This window comes from Heterocephalus glaber, unplaced genomic scaffold, assembly GCF_053883595.1.
Source record: "Heterocephalus glaber isolate CG9 unplaced genomic scaffold, H.glaber_assembly_v1.0 deba00001760, whole genome shotgun sequence".
NCBI classification, from domain to species: Eukaryota; Metazoa; Chordata; class Mammalia; order Rodentia; family Bathyergidae; genus Heterocephalus; species Heterocephalus glaber.
The window spans coordinates 7432864-7456186 of record NW_028258457.1 but is presented as its reverse complement, the minus strand read 5'-3'; the positions used below and the strand labels follow the sequence as shown (position 1 = coordinate 7456186).

Here is a 23323-nt window from a genome sequence, read left to right as displayed (position 1 = left end):
CACTGGGAAGGAGAAAGAGGAGGAGAAAGCAGAGCTTTCTCCCTCTGTCTTCACTGTGAGGACACAGCAAGATGGTAGCTGTTTGCAAGCCAAGAGAAGCCTTCACCAGAACTGGACGTATCTGTAGCCTTGATCTCAGCCTTCCAGCCACCCGAAGCACTATGAGGAATAAATGCCCTTTGCTAAAGCCACTTGATCTATGATTATTATTAGTATTATTTTTTGTGGTACTGGGGATGGAGCCCAAGGCCTTCACACTGAGCTCCATGCCCAGCCCTTTTTATTTTTTATCTTGAAACAGAGTCTCCCCAAGTTGCCCAGGGTGGACTCAAACTTGTGATCCTCCTGCCTCAGCCTCCCAGACTGCTGGAATGACAGGCTTGCACCAACATGCCCAGGTCTTGCTGTGTCACCTTCAAGTTCTTTGGGGTTCCCCCTCTCTGAGCTTTAGTCTCCCTTCCTGAAATCGGAAGGCATGGACTCTTCTGCATGCTTAGGAAACAGGATCCGAGAGCATCTTAGTGGAGGACGCCTCCATCCTCTGAGTCCTTTAGGTCAACAGACTCGACTTCAGCAGCCAGGCGTGACAGTATCTGGGGCAACCACCTTCACTGGGCTCCATGGGACTAGCGCAGTCTCCATGGCTCTGTTCCTCCAATCCTTCCCTCTCTATCTGCAAAGGTCAGTCCCCCAGCCGCCAGAGGGCGCTATGATCATGGAGTCAGGTCTCTCCTTCCTCGGCCCTCAGCCCTCCATGGCTCCCACCTCCCTGGGGCCAAAGCCCAAGTCCTCCCCGCAGCCCACAGGGCCCTGCACGCCCGCCTGTCCCTTCCCTACCTCCCCTCCTCCCTCTTTGTCCCTTGCTCCCTTTGCTTCAGCAACAGAGCCTCCTTGCTCTGTCCTGCACCAGGGCCTTTGCACATGCCATGCCCTTTGCCTGGAATGCTTTTTCTTTTCTTTTTTTTTGGTACCAGGGATCGAACTCAGGTCCTTGCGCTTGTGCAGCAGGCGGCAAAACCACTGAGCTAAATCCCCGGCTAGAATGCTTTTTCTTAGACACCACCATAGCTCTCTCCTTCACGACCTTTAAATCTTTACTCAAATAGTCACCTTTTTCATGTGGCCTTCCAGGACCGCCCTATCTAACCTATTTAAACTCTAAACTCAGCCTTGCAATGTTTGTTACTCTCTTCCCTCTTTTGCCTTTATTCATAGCACCTTTGATTTCTACACTACTACATGCTCATTTATTCTTGGTTTCTCCCCACTGGAAACATAGGGACTGTGAGAACAGTGATTTTTGTCCATTTCATCCACTTCTGCAACCCATATCTAGACCTGAGTCTGGCACATACTATGTGCTGTTTCATGAGGTCAGAGGGTTCAGTTTGGGGAGAGGAGAGAGTCCTGGAGGTGGGCAGAGGTGATGGACGAACACCTGTGAATGTGCTGAATGTCTCTGCCCTTCAATATATTTTGGGTTTTGTTGTTTTTGGAGACAGTGTTTTGCTAAGTAGTTCAGGCTGGCCTGGAACTCTTAGTGTTCCTCCTGCCTCAGCCTCCCAAGTGCTGGAATTACAGGCATGCACCACCACACCTGGCTCTGCCCTTAAATATAGCAGCAAATTTTATGTCATGTATATTTTAGCACAATAAAAAATGTTAAAAAATTTATTTCCTGGCCAGGGATTTAGCTCAGTGGTTTCACCACCTGCTGTGCAAGCACAAGGACCCGAGTTCGATCCCTGGTACCAAAAAAAAAAAAAAACATTTCCATGCTAGGTGTGGTGGCATACACCTGTAATCCCAGCACTTGGGAACCTGAGGCAGGAGAATCTTCAAAGGTTCAAGGCCAGTCTGGGATGCACAGTATGTTCAAGGACACCCTGAACTACACAGTAAGACCCTATCTCAAAGAAAACAAACAAAAATCTCAAAGAAAACAAACAAAATTTCCGTGATGATTGCAATTATTACATACTGCCAACATGTACTAATAACAATAAAATTCAAAAGAAAAACATTCTTGGGCCTGGAATTTAGCTCAGTGGTTCCACCACCTGCGTGGAAAGCTCAAGGTCCTGAGTTCAATCCCCGGTACCAAAAAGAAAAAAAAGAAAAAGAAAAGCATTCTTATTTTGGTACCAGGGATTGAATTTGAGACCTTGGGCTTGCGAGGCAGGCATGGCACCAATGAGCTAAAATGCCAGGCCCAAGACAAACATTCTTGAAGCCACCCAGTTTGTGTATGCCTGTAGTCCCAGCACTTTGGGAAGCTGAGGCGGCAGAGTGACAAGCTTAAGCCCAACCTAGGTAATTTAGCAATTTAGTGAGAGCCTGTCTCAGAATGAAAAATAAAAAAGGGCTGGGGACGTAGTTCAGTGTGAAGGCCCTGGATTCAATACCCAGTGCAAGAAACAAAAACAAAACAAAGCCACCCAGTTTGTAGTAATATGCTGTGGCAGTTCTAGGACTAATAGGCATGTGGAATTAGGAAAAAATGCATTAAAATTAGAAGAGGTCATGCTGGGTGTGGTGGTGCATGCCGGTGGGATCCCACCACTTGGAAGCCTGAGGCAGGAGGATCACTGTGCATCCAGGCTGGCCTGGGCTACATAGTGAGTTCAAAGGCAGCCTGAGCCTGTCTCAGAAAACCAAAACAAGAGCTGGGGATTTAACTCAGTGGTGCCACCACCTGCCTCGAAAGTGCAAGGTCCTGAGTTCGATCCCCGGCACAAAACACAAAAACCCTCAAAAACAAACAAAAAAAGAGGTCATGAATATGGACTTCCCTTCTGCTCTGCCTTATAGATGGATCCAGGAACTGAATTCTCCAAGGAAGTCCTATCCTGTCTCTTGGGGTCTGCCCTCTGTGAGATGGGAAGCAGCCTCTGTCCCTTCTCTGTGGGTGGATACGGCCCCATATGGATCCACTTCTTTTCAGAAAAAAAAAAAAACACAGTGAAAGAGCTTAGAAAATTTATTCCTTTTTTCCTTTGAAACACACAGGTGGGGCAGGGAGTGAAGTGGAGGCAGAGGGAGGAGGAAGCTGTGGGGGTCCTCCTGCCCCTAACACCCCAGTCCTTATTTCAGGCCCCTTCATGGGGTCCCCTGAGGGCCCGGAGAGCGGGCCCAGCTCTCCTAGCTCAGAGCGTGACTCTAAAGTGCAGAAGGCATGGGGCGGAGGGCCGGGGGCTTTGCTCCTCTCTCTGGTAGAAAAATAGACCTGGGGTAAGTTTGAGGGTTCGACTTTTTTGTTCATTTGCTTCTGCATCCTCAGATGCTTGGGCTTAGATGTGCGGATCTGCTCCTGGCTTATTCATTTTTGTTTCTTTTTTTAAATTTTTTTGGTACCGGGGATCAAACTCGGGAGCTTGTGCTTGCGAGGCAGGCAGCAGAACCACTGAGCTAAGTCCCTGGCTCTTCTCATTCATTTTCGAAGCCCAGGAGGGGCTGGCAGTGTCGGGGTGGGGAGGAGCCCGGAATGCACCACCATTTCAGGCTGCCTGTTTGCCAGCCCCTAAAAGGAGAGGCCGGCCCCTCGGAGGGTCTTGGGCTCTGGGGGTCATTAGGGTGCAAGGTGGGCAGGGCAGATGCGGAGCTAAAGAGGAGGTGGGTGGAGGGAGCAGTTTCCCTGCAGGGTGGGTGCATAGAGGGGGTGTGGGAGGGGAGTCCGACATCCCTGCGGTCCTGGGAGCCGCATCCCACCCTGGCTGCATGGCCTTGATTGCCTGGGGTTACCGGGGGTTACCGAGCCAGGGGATGGGGCTTGGGCCTCCCCAGGGCTGCCTTGATCATGTGACCTTACCAGGGGAGCAGGCATGGGTCTAGAATGGGGTCCAGGATGCAGGGGCTGAGGGCCTGGGGTTCAGTGCCCAGGAGGGTTAGCAAGTGCCTCCCGTGGATAAGGTCTCAGTAACTAAATCTAGAATCTGGAAACCAGCAGCTTCAACTGCCTGGATTCCCCCAGCTGTGCTGTTGGGCTCCCACACCTGTGGTTTTGGGAGCCAGAATCCAGTGGGTTGGGGACTGGGAATTTGGGAGCCAGTGGTCAGTTGGGGGTGAGGGTGTGGGGCTTGAAATGTAGGGATCCGGCAGTCAAAGCAGAAGGACCTAGGGACCAGGGCTGTGCTAAAGGAATTCAAGGATCCAGTGGCCTGGTGAAGGGATCTGGGATTTGGAGGTGGGGCCCCAGGATCAAGGCGTTCCATTGTCAGGATCCTGTGGCTGAGGTTTCTCCACACCCAGAATCTAGTGACCGAGCTTGGAGATGCTGGGCTTGAGGTGTGGCAGTCTTGACTGGCCAGTGGGGTTGGGATGGAGGACCCAATGCTGTGCAAGGGTCTGGATCTGGTGCCTGCGGAATCTGGGGTCTGGGTGATGAGGTACAGAGGATGTGTGCTCCAGTGGGTGGGGATCCAGTGATTAAGACGTGGGCATCCAGGATCCAGGGGTGGGACAGGGAAGTACGGGATCCACCTTTGGGATGTGGGAATGCAGGATCTAGGGATTTGGGGGACAGAGGTTCAGGGCTGGGGTGTGGATCATTTTGGATCTTGTGGTTCTTGTATCAGACTTGAGTTGCTGAAGTGTGGATCCAATACACCTGGGGGATCTGGGATCTGGACTTGGGGTATTGGGATCCATGATTGGGACTTCAGTGTCCAGTGGCTGAGGACAGCAGTGTGGGGGTGCCAACGATGGGGGTGAGGGATCAGGGTGGGGAGGGGCTCCGGGTCCCTCACCTGGACGTGACCCCCAGGGCTTGCTTCATGTTCTCATAGACCACATAGGAGAGGCTCACAGCCGGAATGACCTTCATGAAGTTGGGGGCGATGCCCCTGTAGAGGCCCCACACTCCCTCGTGGGACAGGATGTGTCGCAGCAGACCCGTCATGGAGAGCTGAGGGGCGCCCTCGATGGAGGCTGTGGGGGTGCCGGGCCAGGTGAGGCTAGAGAGTCCCCCCCCCACCCCACCCCAGCTCTGCACCAGGAGGGAGGAGGGCCAGACTGACAGTGCGATGGGCAGGAAGCCAAGGGCCCAAATTTGAGGCTGAACAGAAACAGAATGGGTGTGTGTGCCCATGCGTGGGGTGGGGGGCAGAAACCACCTCTTCCTGGAACTCAACCTACCTTCCCTTCCTGCCCAACCCTAGGCATTCCAAAGCCGGCCCTTTCAGGGAACCCCCCATGGCACCCCAGTGTAAGCCAGGTTCCCCATTGCCCCTTTACCCCTAAATCGATACTTCATTGGAGAATGCTTTCTTTTGAGCATTTCTCTCAGAGATCATCCTGCCTCAGCCCCCCCCCCCCCTCAGCACCAAGAGCTGGAATTACGGGTGTGCAACACCATGCCCAGCTTTGTATTTGTCTGCCTCTTTAGCCTGTGTCCAGGGACCACGTCTCTCATCCACTGATGACTCCCAGTGAAAATCAAACACAAATGCCAAAATACCCAAGGAAATGGATCCATGAGGGGGGAAAGAACCCATAAAAGGAAAATACAGAGAAAAACAATAGCCCAGCAGGGCCCTGACTCTCCCTAACCTGCTCCTAGCCTCCTGCACCCCACAACCCTGCCTTGCAAACTGGAACTCAAATTACCCTCCTGGAAAAGACACAGCAGGGCCAAGAGAGCCTCGGGCTAAGATTCCCAGCATGCTTTTCCAGACTCTTCCCCTCAGCTCCCTTAGGGGAAAGGATGCCTCTGGAGATACCAAGCATGGGTAAACTGAGCCCAGAGGAACTTACCAAGGCCTCCCAAATCCAGGAGGATCCCAGCCCAGAACTCTACCTCTAAGGAGCTACCTCTAAGAAGAGGTGGGCCCCAAGCAGGGAGACTTTCCCGCCTCATCCTCCCAGCCAGCTCTCACCTTGGGCTTGCATCCGGGTCCGGACCAGAGCCAGGGGATAGCTGGCGATCTGGCCGCAGGTGCTGGAGATGGTGCCACAGGCCAGGAGCACGAGGATCCCCGGGTTGGCCGACTCGTGGCTGCATTGCTGGAGCCAGCGGTTCTTGAGGGTCTGGAGGGAGGGGAGGGTGGCAGTGGCAGAGGCTGGGTCAGGGACCTTGCAGCCAGCTCTGTGTCTGGGACTCGGGGACTGAGGAGCAGCAAGCGAGCACCTGCTCTGGCTGGGCCAGCATTTCCCTCCATCCCTCCTGGACCCTGGTTTCCTCCATTGGGAGGGGAATGAGGCCCCTGTAACTGCCCAGCCTGGTCCCTGGGACCCGTGTGCAGGTCCTGGCTGGGGCTTCCGGGGAAGGATCATTGGAGGGCGTCCACTGTCATCATGTTTCTTTGGCGGGGGCGCACTGGGGATGGAGCCCAGGGCCTTTGCACTGAGCGACATCCTCAGCTCTTTGTGATTTTACTTTTTAGTGTTTTGCTTGTCTTGAAACAGAGTCTTGCTATGTAGCCCAGGCTGGCCTCGAACTCTAGGCCATTTTCCTGCCTCAGCCTCCCAAGGGCTGGGACGACAGGCCTGCAGCACCATGCCCTGCTACAGTGGTCTTTATGAAGCCTCATAAAGGGAGGGGGGTGGAGCTCAGTGGCAGAGTGCAGGCTTAGCACACACAGAGCCCTGGGTTCCATCCCCAGCATCTAATAAATAAGATATGAAGAGGGCAGTGAGAGATGGAGGGGAGAGAGGATTCTGTGCAGCTGGCTCTGAAGATGGAGGGAGGCCCACAAGCCAAGGGATGTTGGTGCCTCAGAAGCCAGAAAGGTAAAGAAACGGGGTTTCCCCTGAGCTCCCTGAAAGGAAGGCACCATCTGGATCTCAGGGAGTGTCCTATCCTGGACGTGGGCCTTCCCCAGCACAAGATGATACAGTTGTGTCATCCTAAGCCATTGTTGGTGACAGTTTGTGACAACAGCCACGGGAAGCAGACACAGTCCCCAGGTCCTTCCCTGGGGCAGACAGCAGGGTGCAGCCTCTGCTGCCTGAGGGCGTCCTCTGCTCCAGGGCTGGGATGCTGGGACTGCCCTGCCTGGGAGCCATGTGCTGGTGATCAGCATTCCAGAAGCAACCTCAAAAAGGATGGTGTTAAACCAGGCATCATAGCACAGGCCTATAATCCCAGCACTCAGGAGGCTGAGGCAGGAGGAGTATCAGTGAGTTCAAGGCCAGCATGGGCTACACAGTCAGATCCTGTCTCAAAACTAACAAACAAAACCTTGTCTCAAAAACCAAGACCAAAGCAAACATGGTCCACCAGCACCCTGCTCCCTTGCCCCTTCCCCAAGCTGCTTCTGATCCTGGGGTGCAGGGCTCTCCTTGCCTACTTCCTTGGTAACACAGGAGTTTGTCTGGTTTTATTTTGGGACAGTGTCTCCTAAATTGCCTAGGTGACCTCAAACATGAGTAGACTGGATGACAGGCCTGTGCCACCACACTCAGCCAGTTAGGAGTTTTGAATTGTGTGTCCCCAAAAGTGTGCTGGTGTCTTAACCCCCAGGACCTGGATGTGTGAGGAGGGCTTTATGGTAAAGATGAGTAACTGAGTGGTGTCTATTTATTTGCTTTAGGGCTGAGATGGAATCTGGGGCCTTGTGCATGCTGTGTGTTCTGGCACTGAGCTACACCCCCAGCCCTTTTTTCACTTTGAGACAGGATCTTGCTAAGTTGCCCAGGCTGGGCTCAAATTTGTGATCCTCTTGCCTCAGCCTGTCAGGATCTGGGGTGACAGGCATGAGCCGCCACACCTGGTCCTGCTGTCGTTCTGATAGGAGCAGACACAGAGACAGACGTGCAGGTACAGGAGAAAGGCAGGTGACAACAGAGGCAGAGATTGAAGTGTCTATAGCCAAGCTACGCTGCCAGCTTGGTGGCATGCACCTGTCATCCCAGCCTCTCAGGAGGCTGAGGCAGGAGGATTGCTGGAGCCCAGGAGTTTGAGGCCAATTTTGAGGCCCTTGTCTCCAAAACAGTCATCAGTCAAGGACTAACTGTGATTGTTGACAAGCAACAGAAACCAGGAAGTGTCGGGGAGGATCCTGACAGGTTTCAGAATGCTCTCTGCTGATAATGTGAGTTTGGACTTTGACCTGGGATTGGGGGACAGCACATTTGCGTTGTTTAACTACATGGTCTATAACACTTTGTTTCGCAGCCATTGCCAGCTGCTTCTCTTCTCTTTTTTCTTTCTTTTGGGTCTCACTATGTATTTCATTTTGGCTTAGAACTTGTTTTGTAGCCCAGGGTGGCCTTGAATTTCCAGCAATCCTCCTGCCTCAGCCACTTGAGTCCTAGGATTAGTTTGTTTGTTTGTTTGTTTGTTTGGTACTTGGGATAGAACTCCTGGCCTCTGCATGCATGGAGTGATACCGACAGCTTTTTTTTTGTCCCTGAGATAGGGCCTTGCTAAATGGCTAAGTTGCCTAGATTGGGCTCAAACTTGCGATCCTCTTGCCACAGCCTCCTATTTTGTCTGACTCCCTCTCAATAAACCACTTGCCCTTGCATTCCTGTGTTAGGCCTGCTGGGTTTTGTTTTTTTTTGGTACCAGGGATCGAACTCGGGTCCTTGTGCTTGCGCAGCAGGCGGTGAAACCACTGAGCTAAATCCCTGGCCCTGCTCTTTTGTTTTAATGATTTATTTCTAAAGCTGTTTAGATTTTTTTTTTTGTACCAGGGATCGAACTCAGGACCTTGCACTTGAGAGGCAGGCAGCAGAACTGCTGAGCTAAATCCCCAGCCCTATCTGTTTAATTTTTTTTTTTTTGGTACTGGGAATCGAATTCAGGACCTTGCACTTGCCAGGCAGGCAGCGGAACCACTGAGCTACATCCCCAGGCCTATCTGTTTAGTTCTTAAAGTGAGATAAAACTTAGATTTGTGGAGCCATTTGTTCATTTTTTTTTTTTTTTTTTGGTACCCAGAGTCAAACTCAGATTCTCACGTTTACCAGGCAGGCGCTGCATGGCTGAGCTACATCCTTGCCCCCCTCCCCATTTGTTCACATTTTATAAAAGGGAGCAAAGGTTTCTTTCTTTAGGAAGGAAGAGGGGTACGTGGATCTTACACAAGCTTCTAGTCAGGCTGCAGTTGGAAGATCTCGAAAGATAGACGCTATTACTAAGCCCTTTTAACAGGAGATACTGAGGCCCGGGGGAAGTTATTTGCCTGGAGCTACAAAATAAAGGTAGTAATTGAGTTTTAGAGCCACAGCTGAGTCCTGAACTGTGTGCTTAAAATTTTTTATTTGTTTTTGTATTTTGAGACATGGTCTTGTTATGTAGTCCTCTATGAACTCATTATGAACACACTATGTAGTCCAGGCTGGCTTTGAACTCACTACGTGTCCCAGGCTGACCTCAAACATGTGGCAATCCTCCTGTCTCAGCCTCCTGGTGCTGGTATTGCGTACTCCACCATGGCCTGAAAGTGGGCTTGAAGTCTTTAGGGTAGCTAATCCCTTCCAAAGCCTCCTTTTGCCAGTGCTTTTCTGTCCGTTTCTACCCCTTCCTTTCTTTTGTGGTGCTAGGGATGGATCCCAGGGCTTCATGCATGCTAGGCAAGCCAAGCCTTTGGTGAGGACAAGACCTTTAGCCTGCCCAAGGGTTCCATTTCCTGTATCAATTCGATTCTAATCCATTCATAATGTCTGCCAGGAACTGGGGCTGTGTTGAGAGGGAGTCAGTACTGGGATCAATAGTAATGTCTGGCCCAGATGCAGACTAGGAAAAATTGAGGCAAGTGTTTATTGCTTTTGCAATTAAAAACAAAAGTAGTTATTGTGGGGCCTAGGATTTAGCTAGGTGGTTTTGCCACCTGCTGCGCAAGTGCAAGGACCTGAGATCGATTCCTGGTACCAAAAAAAAAGTTATTGTGTTTACTTGGGTTTTTTTCTGTTAAGATAGTGTCTTAGGGTATTGCTATGATGTCCAGGCTGGCCTTCAACTTCTAGGTGCAAACAATCCTCTTGTCTCCGCCTTCTGAGTAGCTGAGAGTACAGTGCTACTGCACCTAGCACCTTTGCAATTTTAGTAGCCTTCTTTTGGGTCTAGAGTAGCTTTAGCCAAATAGATGTTGAATTAAGAACTATTCTGGGGTGGAGGGTGTAGCTTAGTGGTAGAGCACTTGTCTAGCATCTGTGAGGTCTTGGTTTTGGTCCCTAGTCAAAAAACAAAAGCAAACAAAAAACCAAAAACAAATCAAGCATTGTGGTGCACGCCTGTAACCCCAGCACTTGAGAGGCAGAGGCTGGAGGATCACTATGAGGTAAAGACCAGCGTGAGCTACTTAGTGAGTTCAAGGCCAGTCTGCACTACAGGGTGAGACTCTGTTTCAAAACAAACAGAAATTTTGCTCTTATTTCTGCCCATGACCCTCAAGGGCTTCCCACTGCACTTAAGATAAACCCAGCTCCTCATCATGGAGCACTTAGTCACCCTCTGTCCCCATCTCCTGGGCTAACCTTTTCCCTCTAGCTGCTCAAGCCTTCCACTCTTTCCTGACAGTGTGCTTCACTCCTGCCTCCAGTGTCGCCAGCTCCTGGTGCTCCTCCACCCACCTCCTGACACCGCTACTTCTAATGACAAATCCTGCCTGATGAGCTTCTGAGAATTAAGTAGGAGAGGAGCTGCTACCATCTTATCTGGCCTTGTTTCCTGCCATGAATGAACCTGCAGCAATCAGCCTGATGCCCAGCCTGCATGGGTGCTTATAAATACCTCCTAAGTGAATGAATGAAGAAATGAAGGGAGACATGAACAGTGGCACCATCTCAGCTGGCTGTCTAGATCCTGCATACTGGGGAGGATGGCTATAGATAGCAGGTACTGAGAAGCTTACAACAGGAAGAGTGAAAAAACTGATGCAATCCAGAGCCAGGTGTGATAGTACACGCCTGTAATCCTAGCTATCTGAGAGGCTGAGGCAGGTGGATCACAAGTTCAAGCCTACCTTGGGCAATTTTGTGAGATGCTGTTTCAAAATAAAAAAATAAAGGGTTGGGGGGACCGGGGATTTAGCTCAGTGGTTCCGCCACCTGCCTCACAAATACAAGGACCTGAGGTCGATACCTGGTACCAAAAAAAAAAAAAAAAAAAAAAGGATTGGGGATGTAGGTCAGTGAGAAGACCCTGGGTTGAATATCCAGTACAAAAGGGGGGGGGCAGGGTCCAATATAAAATTAAAATATAGGGTCCTTTGTTCAAAAATTGGTAAGATGACCGGGAGGACCTAGTGAGGCTGCTTGGAGAGGTGACAGCAGTAGCTGAGCCCCTGGAAGAGCAAGCAGAAGCTCCCCGCAAGGCCGAGAGATGCTCCACATGATCTATGGTTTTTATGGAGACAGCAGGTGCTCGAATGGGCCCAAAGAGTTCCAAGGCTGCGTCTGGTACACGCTTTGGGGAAGAACGGCATCTCTGAGGCTCATCTGCTTGCTGTCATGGCTCCCCAACTCCCAGTGACCAAAGAAAGCCGGCTGCCAATCAAAGCTTCTCGAAGCAGGAAGTGGGGGAGTCTGACACCTGCGGGGGTTCCCAGGACTCTGAGGCCCAAGGGGCTGCTCACCCCACAGTTGCCCTCTCTGGCTACAGGAGGTCCATTGAGCCAGCCCTGGGAAAAAAGGGGTGACCCCCAGAGGACATGGGGAGGGCAGGGTGGCCTGCTCACCGACCTCGTAGACAGCCAGGTCGATGCCTGCGTAGGGAATGATGCCTAGCACGTTGGGCAAGTAGCCGCGGTAGAAGGCACGAGGCCCCTCTTGTTCCAGGATCCGCCATGCACAGTCCAGCAGCCCACTGTACTGGCCGGTCCGCCGCAGGGTCAGCCGCGTCTTCAGCACCTAGAAGAAGCCAGTGACCCCTGGAGAGGTTGTTCAGCCTGAACATCATATCCAGGAGTGAAGAGACCTAGAAATAGCTACTCCTAGAAGCAGATACCCTGAGAAGAACTGAATTAAGCAAAAAATTATAATTGGGTCCCAGCATTCTGGGAGGCCGAGGCAGGAAGATCACAAGTTCCAGGCCAGCCTGGGCAATTTATCAAACAAACAAGACCCTGTCTCAAAATTAAAGATAAAAAGAGCTGGGAATGTAGCTCAGTGCAAAGGCCCTGGATTCAGTCCCCAGTACTGCAAAGCAAAACCATTTATGTACTTGACAATCTTCTGCTATCCCCAAATCTATTAGAAACAGTTATACCTACCAGAGTAGCATGTGGCAGCCCCCCAAAATCTTGTTCCCCTCTTCCTTAATAATAGCAAGATAATTTTCAGTAAGCACAGAGCCATTAGAAATATAACCTACCTTTCTCAGTCTGTCTAGGAATATGGCCATGTTACTAACTCCTAGCTAATGAAACAGAAGGAAAAAGAGGCATGCGTGACTTTCAGAAAAAGACAAGGGGGTTAGGGTATTCCCTCTTTTATGGCTTCTTTTTGGTTGAAATGTGGGATGTGATGGGCCGTGCACAAGCAGCCACATCAGACCATGAAGTGGAGGCTACACGCCAAGATGGTGAGGCAGCAAAATAGACAACAGGAACCTGGTCTCTAACACTCTGAGTCCACGACCCCCGGCCTGACTTGCTCAACTCAAGACTTTCTTTCCATCTCAAGGCTTTCTTCCTTTCTTATTTATTTTTGGATAATGGGCAAGGACTGGGGGCGGATTGAACTCAGGACCTTGCATTTGCAAGGCAGGTGGGGGCACCACTGAGCTAAATCCCTGGCCCTCAAGACTTCATTTATATTGTGTTCTGTCATTTTCAGAATCCTAACGATATACCTCACAACCTGAAACCTAAAATGATTTTTTTGTGAAATGAGCATCTAGAAATGATAACCTCGGGCAACAACATTCTATCTGTAGAAGAAACATACCCAGAAACGGCTGGTTGCTGTGACTACCACCCAACGAGTTCTAACCAAGGTTATGGTTCCCAAAAGTTACTGCTCAAACTGCAACAGCCAGCTCAAATCGTAATTCTCAGACAGGCTAGATGGGGAAGGGCATTACTTCCATGGGCTGCGAATCAGGGAGAGACCAAGCTGTCTCCCCTTTGTGTGGTGGGCAGTAAGGAATGAATAGTTATGGCTGCCTCCCCCCACACACCTCCTCCTCACCTCCATGGGGTAAATGATGGTTTGGGCTGTGGCACCGGCCAAGGAGCCAGCCACAAAGCGTTCCTGCACGTGCAGCGTGTCCTGCTGTCCCCGGATGGCCCGCTTGATCTGAGGGTGGAGACGGGGTGGGGTGGGGGGGCTTGAGGTGGAGGCTCCATGCACCCTGTTTACTGGCTGTTCCACAACTGGCCCGCCACGGGCATCGTGGGGGAGAGCAGCCCCGTGCACACCCCACAGCCAACCCCGAAGTCCCTGTGCAAGGCCATGTCCCATACCCTCACCTGCTCATAGGCCATGAACTTGATGGCCGACTCGGGGGCGATCTTGAGCACATTGATGCCATTGCCCCGCCACAGGGAGAGAATGCCCCCCTCCTGGACCATGCTCCGCAGGCCCCCCAAGATGTTGAGCCGGTTGGTCTTTGAGGCATGGACCTGAGTGGGGTGACCAGGTAGCCTTGGAATTCCATCCTAGGTCCCAGACCCGGGTGACAGCCTGGACCCTGGAAGGCCCCTTACCTGCATGAAGACCTTGAGGCGGTCCAGAGGCGCAGTGCCTGTGCGGGACACGGCCCCTGCCACTGCACCGGCCACCAGCTGCTTCCACCACATGCCTGTCAGCTTCTCCTGCTTCGAGAACTCGTCTGGCACTGTCAGGCACTCACCAATGTCCAGGACCTGAGGACAGGCAGGGCCTGGAGGTGTCATGCCATGTGGGGTTCTAAATGGGGAGTCTTCTCCATGGATCCCAGGACACCCCAGAGTCCACCAATGAATCTTACTTGGAGAAGCCAGAAGACCCTTCTGAGATCCCATGAATGCCACCAAAACATCCAACCCAGTGGTCTCCATGTAAGATTTTAGATCCCTCCACCAAATCCCAAAGAGTCACCAGGTCCCACCAAAGGTTCCATCAGGTCCCATCTAAAACCACCAAAGGACCCATCAAATCCTACCAAAGGATCCACTGAATCTTATCAATGGATCCTATCCAAGCATCTGCCATCTAATGATCCCCCTTGAGCTTATCAGATCCCACTCAAGGGTCTCCCATAGAAGGATTCCAGAAGATCCCTCCAGAGCCATACCAGCTCTTACCAGAAACCTCCCATGTGAGGACCCCAGCAGATCCCTCCTGGGGCCTCTCAAGATCTCCCAGAGATCTCTTCCTTCCCATTGTAGAACTCCTAATCAAGGTCCCCTTAGATGTTCTGGGATGGAAGTCTCTGGATCTCCAAAGAGAATCTCATTAGATCCCACAGAGGAATCCTCTTTAGACACCATCTCATCTTTGGTGATTCTCAGGTAGGAAGTGAGCATTGAGAGAAACCCCCCCCACCTCCGGTAGATCCCTTGTACCCTAAAAAGCCAGTGGCTTCCTAACTTTTCTATCCAGGAGCAGATCCCTTACGCATGGGAAGAGAACATGGCAAAAGGGGGGTTGTGTGGGCTGAGGGGGCTGGACTCCCATCTGGTGAGCTCTTTCTTCCCTGGACCCTCTATCCCCACAAGCTGCCCCCCACCCCGAGGTCCCCTAGGAAGACTGACATAATCCACCCAGACAGTGGAGATATCCCAGATGTGTCCCCAGGCTCCTGAACCCCATGTGCAGGGAGAGAGAAACCACTCCATTCCTCAGCAGCTCCCCATCCTGGTGGTCAAGGCCCAGCCTTCCCAGCCCCAGGGAGAGGGCGTTGCTGCCAGGGCTCTCACTGCTCACCGTGGAATGCTTCCAGAAATACAGCACATCCTCCACGTTCTCCAGCGAGTGCAGCAGGAAGTGGTCGCGCCATTCCTGCCAATCGATTGTCATCGTGCCATCACGGTCCATGCTGGGGGCAGGGTGGGGACAAGCTCAGTGCCTGGGGCTGGGTGAGGCGCTGTAGGGTCTGCAGGTTTGGGGTGTACTGAGAGGGAGCGCTCCACATTTCTAGTACTGCTCTCATCACATTCCCTGGGTCCTCCTGTTGGGATTCCTCATACCCAGTCTATCAGAGGAGCCTATTCCCCTCATCGTACAGTGCAGGGAAACTGAGGCTCAAAGAGGTCACAACTGGCTCAAGATCTGTTCCACTCCAAAACCCAACTTCTCAGCTCTTTCTTCCTTGAACTGGCTCTGTTGCTCAGAAGATGGTGATGACTGAGGAGTCCCGGGGGCCTGAGTTACGTGGAATTCTACACCTTCAGCCACTTACCTGTGCAGAATCTTCTCCACCTGCTCCAGCGAGATGGAAATACCCAGAGCTCGGAAACTCTGCTGGATCTCAGAGACATCGATATGACCTGGAAAGTGGGTCGGAGGTGGGGAAGGGTGTGTGGGGACTCCGGGGGACTCCACTACCAAGGATCAGTGCCACTTGGAATGAAGATGATCTAGTGAGACCAGGAGATCCAGAAGCCCAGGGCAAGGTTGTAGGAGATGCAGTGAGGTCCCAGCTGCACTGGGATCAGAGAGGTGGAACTAGGTAATACTGAGGAGTCCTCTATTCTATGAATGAGGGAATAAATGAATGAATGAACCCAGGGGGCAATCATGGGGTCCTTATGCCACAAGGTATTATTATTATTTAGAACCCAGAAGCTCCTAGTGGGGGATATTTGTGTCCTATAGGGAACTCAGAGGCATTATGGAAGAATCTTTGTTGCCCACCAAAATCTAAGGGGAATATTAGAGGTCCTGCTTCAAAGGGAAAAGGAAGTGGGTTGGGCTGGCTGGGACTCGAACCACCTAGATGGGGGTGATGAGAACTCCGAAAATAGCCCGTGAGTCATCAGGAGAAGCAGCCCTCCCCCCTTCTTGCTGCTGGCTGCCAGTTCTAACCCCATCAGCCCTCACTGGTCCCCGCTGCAGCCTGGCTTACCGTCCTGGTTTCGGTCAAGGCTGTGGAACATTAGCAGCAAACGCTGTTCCCGCTCCTGCAGGTAGCGCGAGAATTCCTCCAGGTTGAGGCCCTCACTTGCATTAGCCACTCCCTCCTCAGAGGAGAGGTCCTGGCAGAGGGCAAGGGGACAGAGTGGGCTCCAGGAGGCTGTGCCCCCATCTGGAAGGGGCACAATATGAGCCTTACGCCTCAGGAACCCAGAGTCCCCAGCAATTCCAGGAAGGGGGCAGGGGACATCATGCCGCTCTCAGTCAGCTCCTTCTCAGCAAGATGCTCAAGGCCACCATGGCTGTGTGAGGTGCGTGGCTGCTGTCCAGTTTTCCTGGCGAGCAAACTGAGGCTCTGCCAAGGTCATGTAACTAGTTCAAGGTCACAGAGCTGGCAAAGTGGTTACCTTGAAAGCTGATTCTCCCAGCTGTCCCTTACAAAAGCCTGTCCCCAAGGAGCCAGCTTTAGAGCCAGCTCTGGGCAGTGAGGGGACAGGAGGCCATTGGCCTCCACATTCCCCATCTGGAAAGTGGGAGTGGAGATTGAAGTTCTCAAGGATGTTGGGAGCAGATTCAGGGACACCTGGGGGGCTATGGGCAGGAAGGACCTGCAAGGTGGGGTGGGAGAAGGAAGAGCAATCGATAGTGCTCAGGTGGCCTCAAACCAGATTGGAGTCTCAGCCTGGGGTGGCCCTGGGCAGGGAGCCAGGCAGGGCTTGTAAGCAGAGACGCTGGGCAGTGGGTGCCCTGGAGGCTGGGAGGGTGTGTCCTCTGGGGGCGGGGGCAGGACATGTGTCGAGGTGCAGAGTCCAAGGGAGAGTGTGACCCGGCAGCAGGCAGGGAAGCGCTTGCTGTCTCCTGGCAGACATGGTCCACCACCAGGGTGCCAGTGTGGCCAGCCAGCCTGCAGGCCCGGCTCCTCGGCCACCTGCTTTTCGATCCCATTAGGCCAGACCCGGGTGGACAGGGGGAAGGGAACGGAGACAGAGGTTCTGGATTCCAGCCACAGGTAGTCCCCTGCGGTTCTGCCGCTCCTCCAGGGGACCCAGGAGCGGGTACACCAGGAAGGGGGTCCCCGGCAAGGGTACCTGTTGGGCGCCGCGATCTGGGTCGCCCCCACTCAACCTGGCCAGTCCCTGGCGCAACTCGTGCACGTCCACACGGCCATCCTTGTTACGGTCCAGCTCCTCGAAAAGGCGACCCCAGCGCTGTCGCCGCTCCGCGTCGCCTTGGCCCCCCCGCATGGTGCCAGACTCGGGAGGGGTGGGGGGGAGGGGAGGCCCGGCCACGGCGGCCTCAGCGGGGGCTTTGGGGCTCCCCCTCCCCCCCCGTGGCCCGGCAGGGCCAGCTCCGCTGCCAAAGGAGCCGGAGCCTCTGCACTGCAATGCCGGGCTCAGGCACTGGCTGAAGGGGGATGAGCGCTGGCCGTCCCCGCCCGCGCCAGAATTTGAGCCTCCTCCGGAGGGGGAAGGGGGCAAGGGCGGAGCTGGGGGCGTGGGGAGGGATGTTGTAGGATGCTCGGGGATTGCACGGCCGAGGAGCACCAGGGAAATAGGATAGCAAGCTCAGTGAATTCGTTCTGGTTTCAGACGTCCACCGCTGCCTGCCTCAGTTTACCCCCTTCGCCTGTCTTTAAGGGGAGGAGGGAAGGAGACATCAGGAATTGGGTTTCATAATCCCTTTTCCACTTGACCTCCTCCTACTAATCCTCTTCAGGAACGAAAATTCTCGCTTTTCCCAGACGAACGGAAGAACCCTGAGCCGACTAAACCCTTCATCTGCCCGTCCGCGCGCGGTCAGACTCTCCACTCGGTGACAGAAACTCAAGATCGAGAGCCAGTGCTCTGGCGTCTGTCCCTTTGGCCCTCCCGCGCGCCTCCTTTCTGTCTCACCCGGGGTAGGAAACGTAAGATCAACTCGCTGCGCTGCTGCAGAGTCGATTTCCTATTGGCCAGAGCCTGAGCTGAGCCCGCCCGTCCCTCTGCGGCCCCCCCCGTGGGCGGGGTCTTCCTGGTGACTCTGGGTGGCCTCAAATCCCCCGCCTCAGCGCCAGCCAGATGGTTTTAAAGGGGCAGCGGCCGGATTCAAACCCCGGGGAGACTGCTCTTAGCCTGGGGGCTATCAAGGTTCAGCGCGTGGCTGAGAAAGGGAGACGGTGGAGGCGGCCCTCAGCCCATCGCTCTAGCTGCACCTGCCAAAGTCCCTCCCGGTACTTTCCGGAGCAGTTTCTGGACTCGCCACTGGGGGAGGGGCGCCCACTTCACAGCAATAATAATAATAATAGCTAACAAAGCTTCGTGCGCTGCACGCGCCAGGCCTTTTACTCACCTCCCACACTGTCCTCGCCTGACCCTATAAGGCAGGGGGTACTAGCGTCCTCACTTTACCGATGAGGAGACCTTCAATTTCCCAGTCCTCACTCCCAGTAAAGCAGCGATTTTGGGGGGTTTGGTTTTGTTTTTTGAGACAGGGTCTCGCTATGTAGTTCAGGCTGGCCTTGAGCTTACTATATACCCCAGGCTGGCCTCGAACTCACGGCGATCCTCCAGCCTCAGTCTCCTCAGTGCTGGGATGACAGGCGTGCGCCACTATGCCTGCTTTAAAGCAGAATTTAAACACATCTTGGATCCTCACCCATCCATCACTTTATACCTTGGAAGGGACTAATCACTCTTTGCTTCTCACTTTTCACTCAAGGGTCCTCGGGACAGGATCGTGTTCCTTTCACCCTTTATTCAGATGCAGCCGTCAGTGCTCATTTGGTTCCAGCCCAGCCTTTGTCCAGACAGGTGTTTGTGAACAGGTGGGTCCCAAGGAAACCTCTGACATCCTACAGCTGTTTTATTCGCAGATGTTCTCGGGTGCCCTACAACATGGGGGATATAGATGTTTTCCCATGGGGATGCTCCCAGTACGTGTTCTCTCCCTGGTACATCCCTGACGGGTGGCCCTTAATAGGTGGGACCATCTGTCCTGCTGACTGTCCCACAGCTGTGCCTCAGTGTAGAATGCCTCCTGCAGATGCACCTCGGGCTTCCCTTCATTGGAGCTGAATTCTATGCTGGGCATGGAGGCCAGCCTGGGCTCCATAGTTAGTTCAAGACCAGCCTGAACTACATAGTGAGACTCCGTTTCATTAAAAAAAAAAAAGAGCTCAACTCTAGACATGTGCTCTTTATCGACAGCCATTTCTTTGATCTTACAGGGATGTTTTCAAGCTGATGTCCTATACCCAGGAAAGTGTTATACAGGTACTGCATAGGTGTGTTCCAGTCAAGTGTACATCCACATGGGCATGTTTCTATACAACAGGGCCCCATACAGGTATATTTAAATGCAAGTGTAGCCAGGTTTGGTGGCGCACACCTGTCATCCCAGCACTTGGGAAGCTGAGGCAGGAGGATTGCTGTGAGTTCGAGGCCAGCCTGTATTACAGAGCAAGGCCCTGTCTCAAATATATAATATAATAAGTGCAGGGTGTATCTCAGACATTTCCTACACATTCCCACACAAGAATTCTTCATTTAAGTAGTGTACATTTCACAGGTGAGCCATGCAGTTTCGTTTCCAAAATTGAGATGGTCCAACACCAGCCTCCGGTTGTTGTAAATCAGATATTTCCCACACCTTGTGATTTCATTCTGCTCTGCCCTCTATGGAGGTGACTCAACGTAGGTGTCTCCGTAAGGGTTCTTACTTGCGAACACCTGTAGGTATCTTCTACACAGGTGTTTATTTCAGTAGGCGCTGCTAGGCTTCATTCACCGGCGTCTACATGCCCTGTGTATCTACACGCCTGTGTGACCCCACAGATGTGCCCTACAGATGTGCAGTACACGTGTGAAGTCCTTGCACCTGCGCGCGTCCTCCCTCTCGCCGCCCCTCCCCATATGCAATTGGCTTCCCGTTACAGGTGCGCCAGCGGCGCGGCCCCGCCCCTATGGCCCCGCCCACCACCAGCTCAGGTGCACAAGCCGGAAGTGCGTTCCCCTCCCAGGTAAGTGACTAAACTTTCCGGGTCACGTGAGCGGGCGGGGCCAGTGGGGTCGGAGGGAGCGTCAGACCGACGGACCCCGACGGACCCGGGGCTCGAGCGAGGGTCCGGGACAGGGAACCGGTGAGCGGTCAAAGGCGACTGGGCCAGGTAAGGCGGGAGGACGCGCAGTCCGGCCTGTCCTCGCCCCCGTTCTCCCTTCCCTTTTCCCGGCGCTGGAACGCGCTCAGGAGTTAATCTTTAATCTCTGACCCTGGGCGGCGGGGGCGGGGCTGGCTCCGGGTGTCCCGGAGCACGTCGCCTGTCCCGCCAGCTCTCGCCCAGGTCCGGCCCCCGACGCCGCGCTCCGGCCTCTGTCCTCTTCCCGTCCCCAGGTGCCGGGTCGCAGGTGGCCCCGGCCCAAGATGCAGTAGAAGCGGCGCGCCCTGGAAGCTCGGTCCCTGGCGTCACCAACCCAACTTCCAGCCCATGGCGACCCCAGGCCTGGGGCTGCTCTGGGTACTTGGCCTGGCGCTGCTGCCCACCCGCTGGGGCCGAGCCTGGGGGGAAAGTAGGTACCGGCCCGGAGCCCTGAGGGAAGGGCTCTAGATTCCCCGGCTCAGAGGTGTTGGGCATCTGGGGCACCCGGAGGATTCAGACCTGGGGAATTGGCGAGGTGGCTGGGGAGGGCCGGCGCTTTTAGGGTTCCTGGCTCCCTCCTGGACCATGCAGGTTGTAGAACTCCCCGGTTCTGGTGGGGAGGTGGACACTGTGGGCTGGGGGAGGGGAGGCCTGTGTCCCTGAGTCCCTGTAGTTGAGAGTTTGGGGCAGAAAGGGACGGAAAAGGAGGGCTGCCTGGGTCTTGAACTCAGGTCCACATAGCTGGTTTTAGGTGTGGACCCAGCCGGCCTCTCAGCCCTGTTGCCTAGGGGAACCTGGGGGGAGGTGTGAGTCAGATACTCCTGGGAAAGGCAGGACCCGCCCAGGTCCTTAGGGCCCAGGGCCAGAGTGGCAGCAGTGTGGGGCGGTGGCTTCCGGTCACCATCTATCCTAACAGCCCCCAACTCGCACAAACAACTGTGGGCTGATTACTCCCTGCTGGGCTCTGCTAGCCTGAAGTGGCCAGAGCAGCAGGGGTGGGGGTGGGGCCGGCCACCTGTGGCCACCTGCGATCTTGGCTGGGCCCCTCTTGGGGGGGGGTGGAGTTGGGCCGAGACGGGAGGGCTGGATGAGGATTGAGTTATCCTCTCTATCCAGACTCAACATCAACACCGGCCTCTTTGACGCAGGAGCCCAATGACTTCAGCTCCAATGGGGGCCTGGTGAGTTGGGAGTATATGCGGGAAGCCAGCATCCCGGTGCTATTCTGGGATCCCATAAGTAGCAGGTAGAGGTGAGCAAGACAGGGTGGCATTAGAGAACCCCAGGTCAGACAGACCAGAATGCCAGTGGGACAACAGGGGACCTAAAGTCCCAGAATAAGGACACTAAGAGCCCCCAGAGGAGGGGAGACGAGAATACAAGCTGTGATTGAAAATATAGTTATGTGTTTAAGTAAAAAAAAAAAAATCATTACAGTAAAAGACACACAGCCATGAATTCCCCACAAAATACTGCTCTTCACTTTGAACACACCCATCTCATTGTTCTTGCCATTTTCTGAAGCAGGTTTGGAAGTCCTCTCTTCTGAGAGTCCTTAGCTATGCCCTTGTGGCCAACTCTGTGTTCTGAATTGACTTAAATATTTCCCTTCTGTGCTCATTTTGACTTTGGAGAAGACCTAGAAGTTGCATGGTGCTAGATCTGGTGAATAAGGCAGATGAGGACATCAGCATGATTTTAATGAGCCTGCCTTTCTGATGCATGGCAATCAGCAGCAGCAGTCACTATTTTTTTTTTTTTTTTTTTTTTTTTTTTGGTACTGGGATCAAAGTTGGGACCTTGCACTTACAAGGCAGGTGCCAGAATCACTGAGCTAAATCCCTGGCCCCTTTCACTGTATTTTTTATCACACCTTGTGTAGACCCTCATGAAAGAGCACTTTCAGAACCGCTTCAGGAAGTGGCAAGAACAATGGGACAGGTGTGTTCCAAAGGAGAGAGAATGTTTTGAAGGGGATTCATGCCAATGTGTCTCATGGTATCTTTACATTTTTACAATTTAAACATTCACTATATTTTTGGATCACCCTTTGTACCTGGTGGGTGCCCCCTATGCCAGTGCTGTAGAGCCTAGAGGTGGCAGGTGTGGTAGGGCAGGAGTCACAGATGTGCCAGGTGTGTGTGTGGGAGCCTTGGAGTCCCAGAAAAATAGATGAGGATCCAGAAACTCCCCACTGGGGGTGGGGAGGGCAGATCCCCAGAAGTGACGCGCGCGTGCGTGCGTGTGTGTGTGCGTGTGTGTGTGTGTGTGTGTGTGTGTGGTGGGGCCCAGATGCAGGGCAGACGGGGGCTGATGGGACCCTTAGACCCAGATGGTGACGCCTGACTTCCTGCCCCACCCACAGTCTCAGGAGGGCCTTACTGCTATCATTGTGGTCTTCTCCATCCTTGGGGCTCTGGTCGTGGTGTCGGGGCTGGTGTTCATGGTACAGAAACTTCGGGAGAAGCGGCAGACGGAGGGCACCTACCGGCCCAGCAATGAGGAGCAGGTGGGTGCCCGTGCGCCACCACCCCCTAACCTCAAGTTGCCCCCGGAGGAGCGGCTCATCTGAACGCTGGGGCCAGCTACAGCCACCGCCACTGTGAAGGACTGCCCAGCGCACCCTGGCCCCCAGCAGCTGCCACCGAGACAGCAGCTTCTGATGGTGCAGGAGGACTTGGGGGGACTCGGGGGCACCGGGCTGGCGGGCTCTGCAGCATGCTGCCTCTGTTTGATTCTGCATGCAGCCGGGCACACTGCGGGTGGGGACCTGCTTCCCTGCTTATTGCACCCCACCACCTTCATGCTGCTGTGCACTATCCCACCGCCACTACAGGCCCAACATCCCCCTGTCCTTTCTTTCAGTTCTCCCACGCAGCCGAGGCCCGGGCCCCCCAGGACTCCAAGGAGACGGTTCGGGGCTGCCTGCCCATCTAGGTCCCCTTTCCTTCCTCCATCTCCCTTCCTTGCCGTGTGACCTTGGGGAAGGCAGCGCCCTCTCTGGGCAATCAGATTCATCCAGTGCTTAAGGCTAGAAGGGAAGAAGGTGCTTAAAGACTTTGTCCCTGGAGGCAAGGGAGGGTGGGGCTGTTCACTTTTTACATATTTATATAACATGGTAGTGAGATATAATAAAGTTTTTTTTTTTGAGCTGGTGGGAGTGTTAGCCTAGATGGATGAGATGGAAGCAGAGATGAATTGTAAGGTTGCAAGAATCCTAGGAAAGTGGGTGGGACCCTGGAGGGACAGGCTTTTAGATTCATGGAG

The 23323-nt window shown here is 53.6% G+C and overlaps 2 protein-coding genes across 8 annotated transcripts; one reads left to right on the top strand and one right to left on the bottom strand.

The window, feature by feature from the left end:
- Nucleotides 1-2962: 2962 nt before the first annotated feature.
- Slc25a23 (solute carrier family 25 member 23) lies at nt 2963-17359 on the bottom strand. 3 transcript variants are annotated; one of them, XM_004865626.4, is made up of 11 exons: nt 17031-17359; nt 15935-16064; nt 15269-15356; nt 14794-14905; nt 13593-13751; nt 13356-13508; nt 13075-13182; nt 11626-11793; nt 5874-6024; nt 4746-4926; nt 2963-4503 (listed from the first exon to the last, which is right to left on the bottom strand). In XM_004865626.4, the coding sequence occupies exons 1-11, from the start codon at nt 17184-17186 to the stop codon at nt 3885-3887; spliced, it is 2025 nt and encodes a 674-aa protein (XP_004865683.1). In that variant the 5' UTR covers nt 17187-17359; the 3' UTR covers nt 2963-3884. The 3 variants fall into 3 exon arrangements, with proteins under 3 accessions (XP_004865683.1, XP_021100792.2, XP_021100791.1); XM_021245133.2 differs by having other exon boundaries at nt 4402-4503; nt 11622-11793; nt 17031-17323; XM_021245132.2 differs by lacking the exon at nt 2963-4503 and having other exon boundaries at nt 4558-4926; nt 17031-17323.
- Nucleotides 16634-23206, top strand: Crb3 (crumbs cell polarity complex component 3). Of its 5 annotated transcripts, none has more exons than XR_015447523.1 (9): nt 16634-16951; nt 17659-17848; nt 18640-18745; nt 19148-19204; nt 19856-19939; nt 20311-20486; nt 21173-21237; nt 22422-22721; nt 22922-23094. XR_015447523.1 is itself a non-coding variant. In XM_004865622.4 (9 exons), exons 1-9 carry the CDS (start codon nt 16733-16735, stop codon nt 22991-22993), a joined length of 1104 nt encoding a protein of 367 aa, XP_004865679.3. In that variant the 5' UTR covers nt 16638-16732; the 3' UTR covers nt 22994-23206. The 5 variants fall into 5 exon arrangements, 4 of the variants coding, with proteins under 4 accessions (XP_004865679.3, XP_004865678.3, XP_087057656.1 ...); XM_004865622.4 differs by having other exon boundaries at nt 16638-16951; nt 17659-17839; nt 22422-22565; nt 22922-23206; XM_004865621.4 differs by having other exon boundaries at nt 16638-16951; nt 22422-22565; nt 22922-23206.
- Nucleotides 23207-23323: the final 117 nt, after the last annotated feature.

Coding starts and splice junctions, on each gene's coding strand:
- Crb3 (XM_004865621.4), top strand. CDS start 16,733: ATGTGTCGAGGTGCAGAGTCCAAGGGAGAGTGTGACCCGGCAGCAGGC. Junction 18,746..19,147: donor AGACAGGTGTTTGTGAACAG/GTGGGTCCCAAG, acceptor TTGATCTTACAG/GGATGTTTTCAAGCTGATGT. Junction 19,940..20,310: donor GAAGTGCGTTCCCCTCCCAG/GTAAGTGACTAA, acceptor TCCCGTCCCCAG/GTGCCGGGTCGCAGGTGGCC.
- Slc25a23 (XM_004865626.4), bottom strand. CDS start 17,186: ATGCGGGGGGGCCAAGGCGACGCGGAGCGGCGACAGCGCTGGGGTCGC. Junction 13,752..14,793: donor ATTTCTGGAAGCATTCCACG/GTGAGCAGTGAG, acceptor GCCTGTCCTCAG/GTCCTGGACATTGGTGAGTG. Junction 4,927..5,873: donor GACCCGGATGCAAGCCCAAG/GTGAGAGCTGGC, acceptor GCACCCCCACAG/CCTCCATCGAGGGCGCCCCT.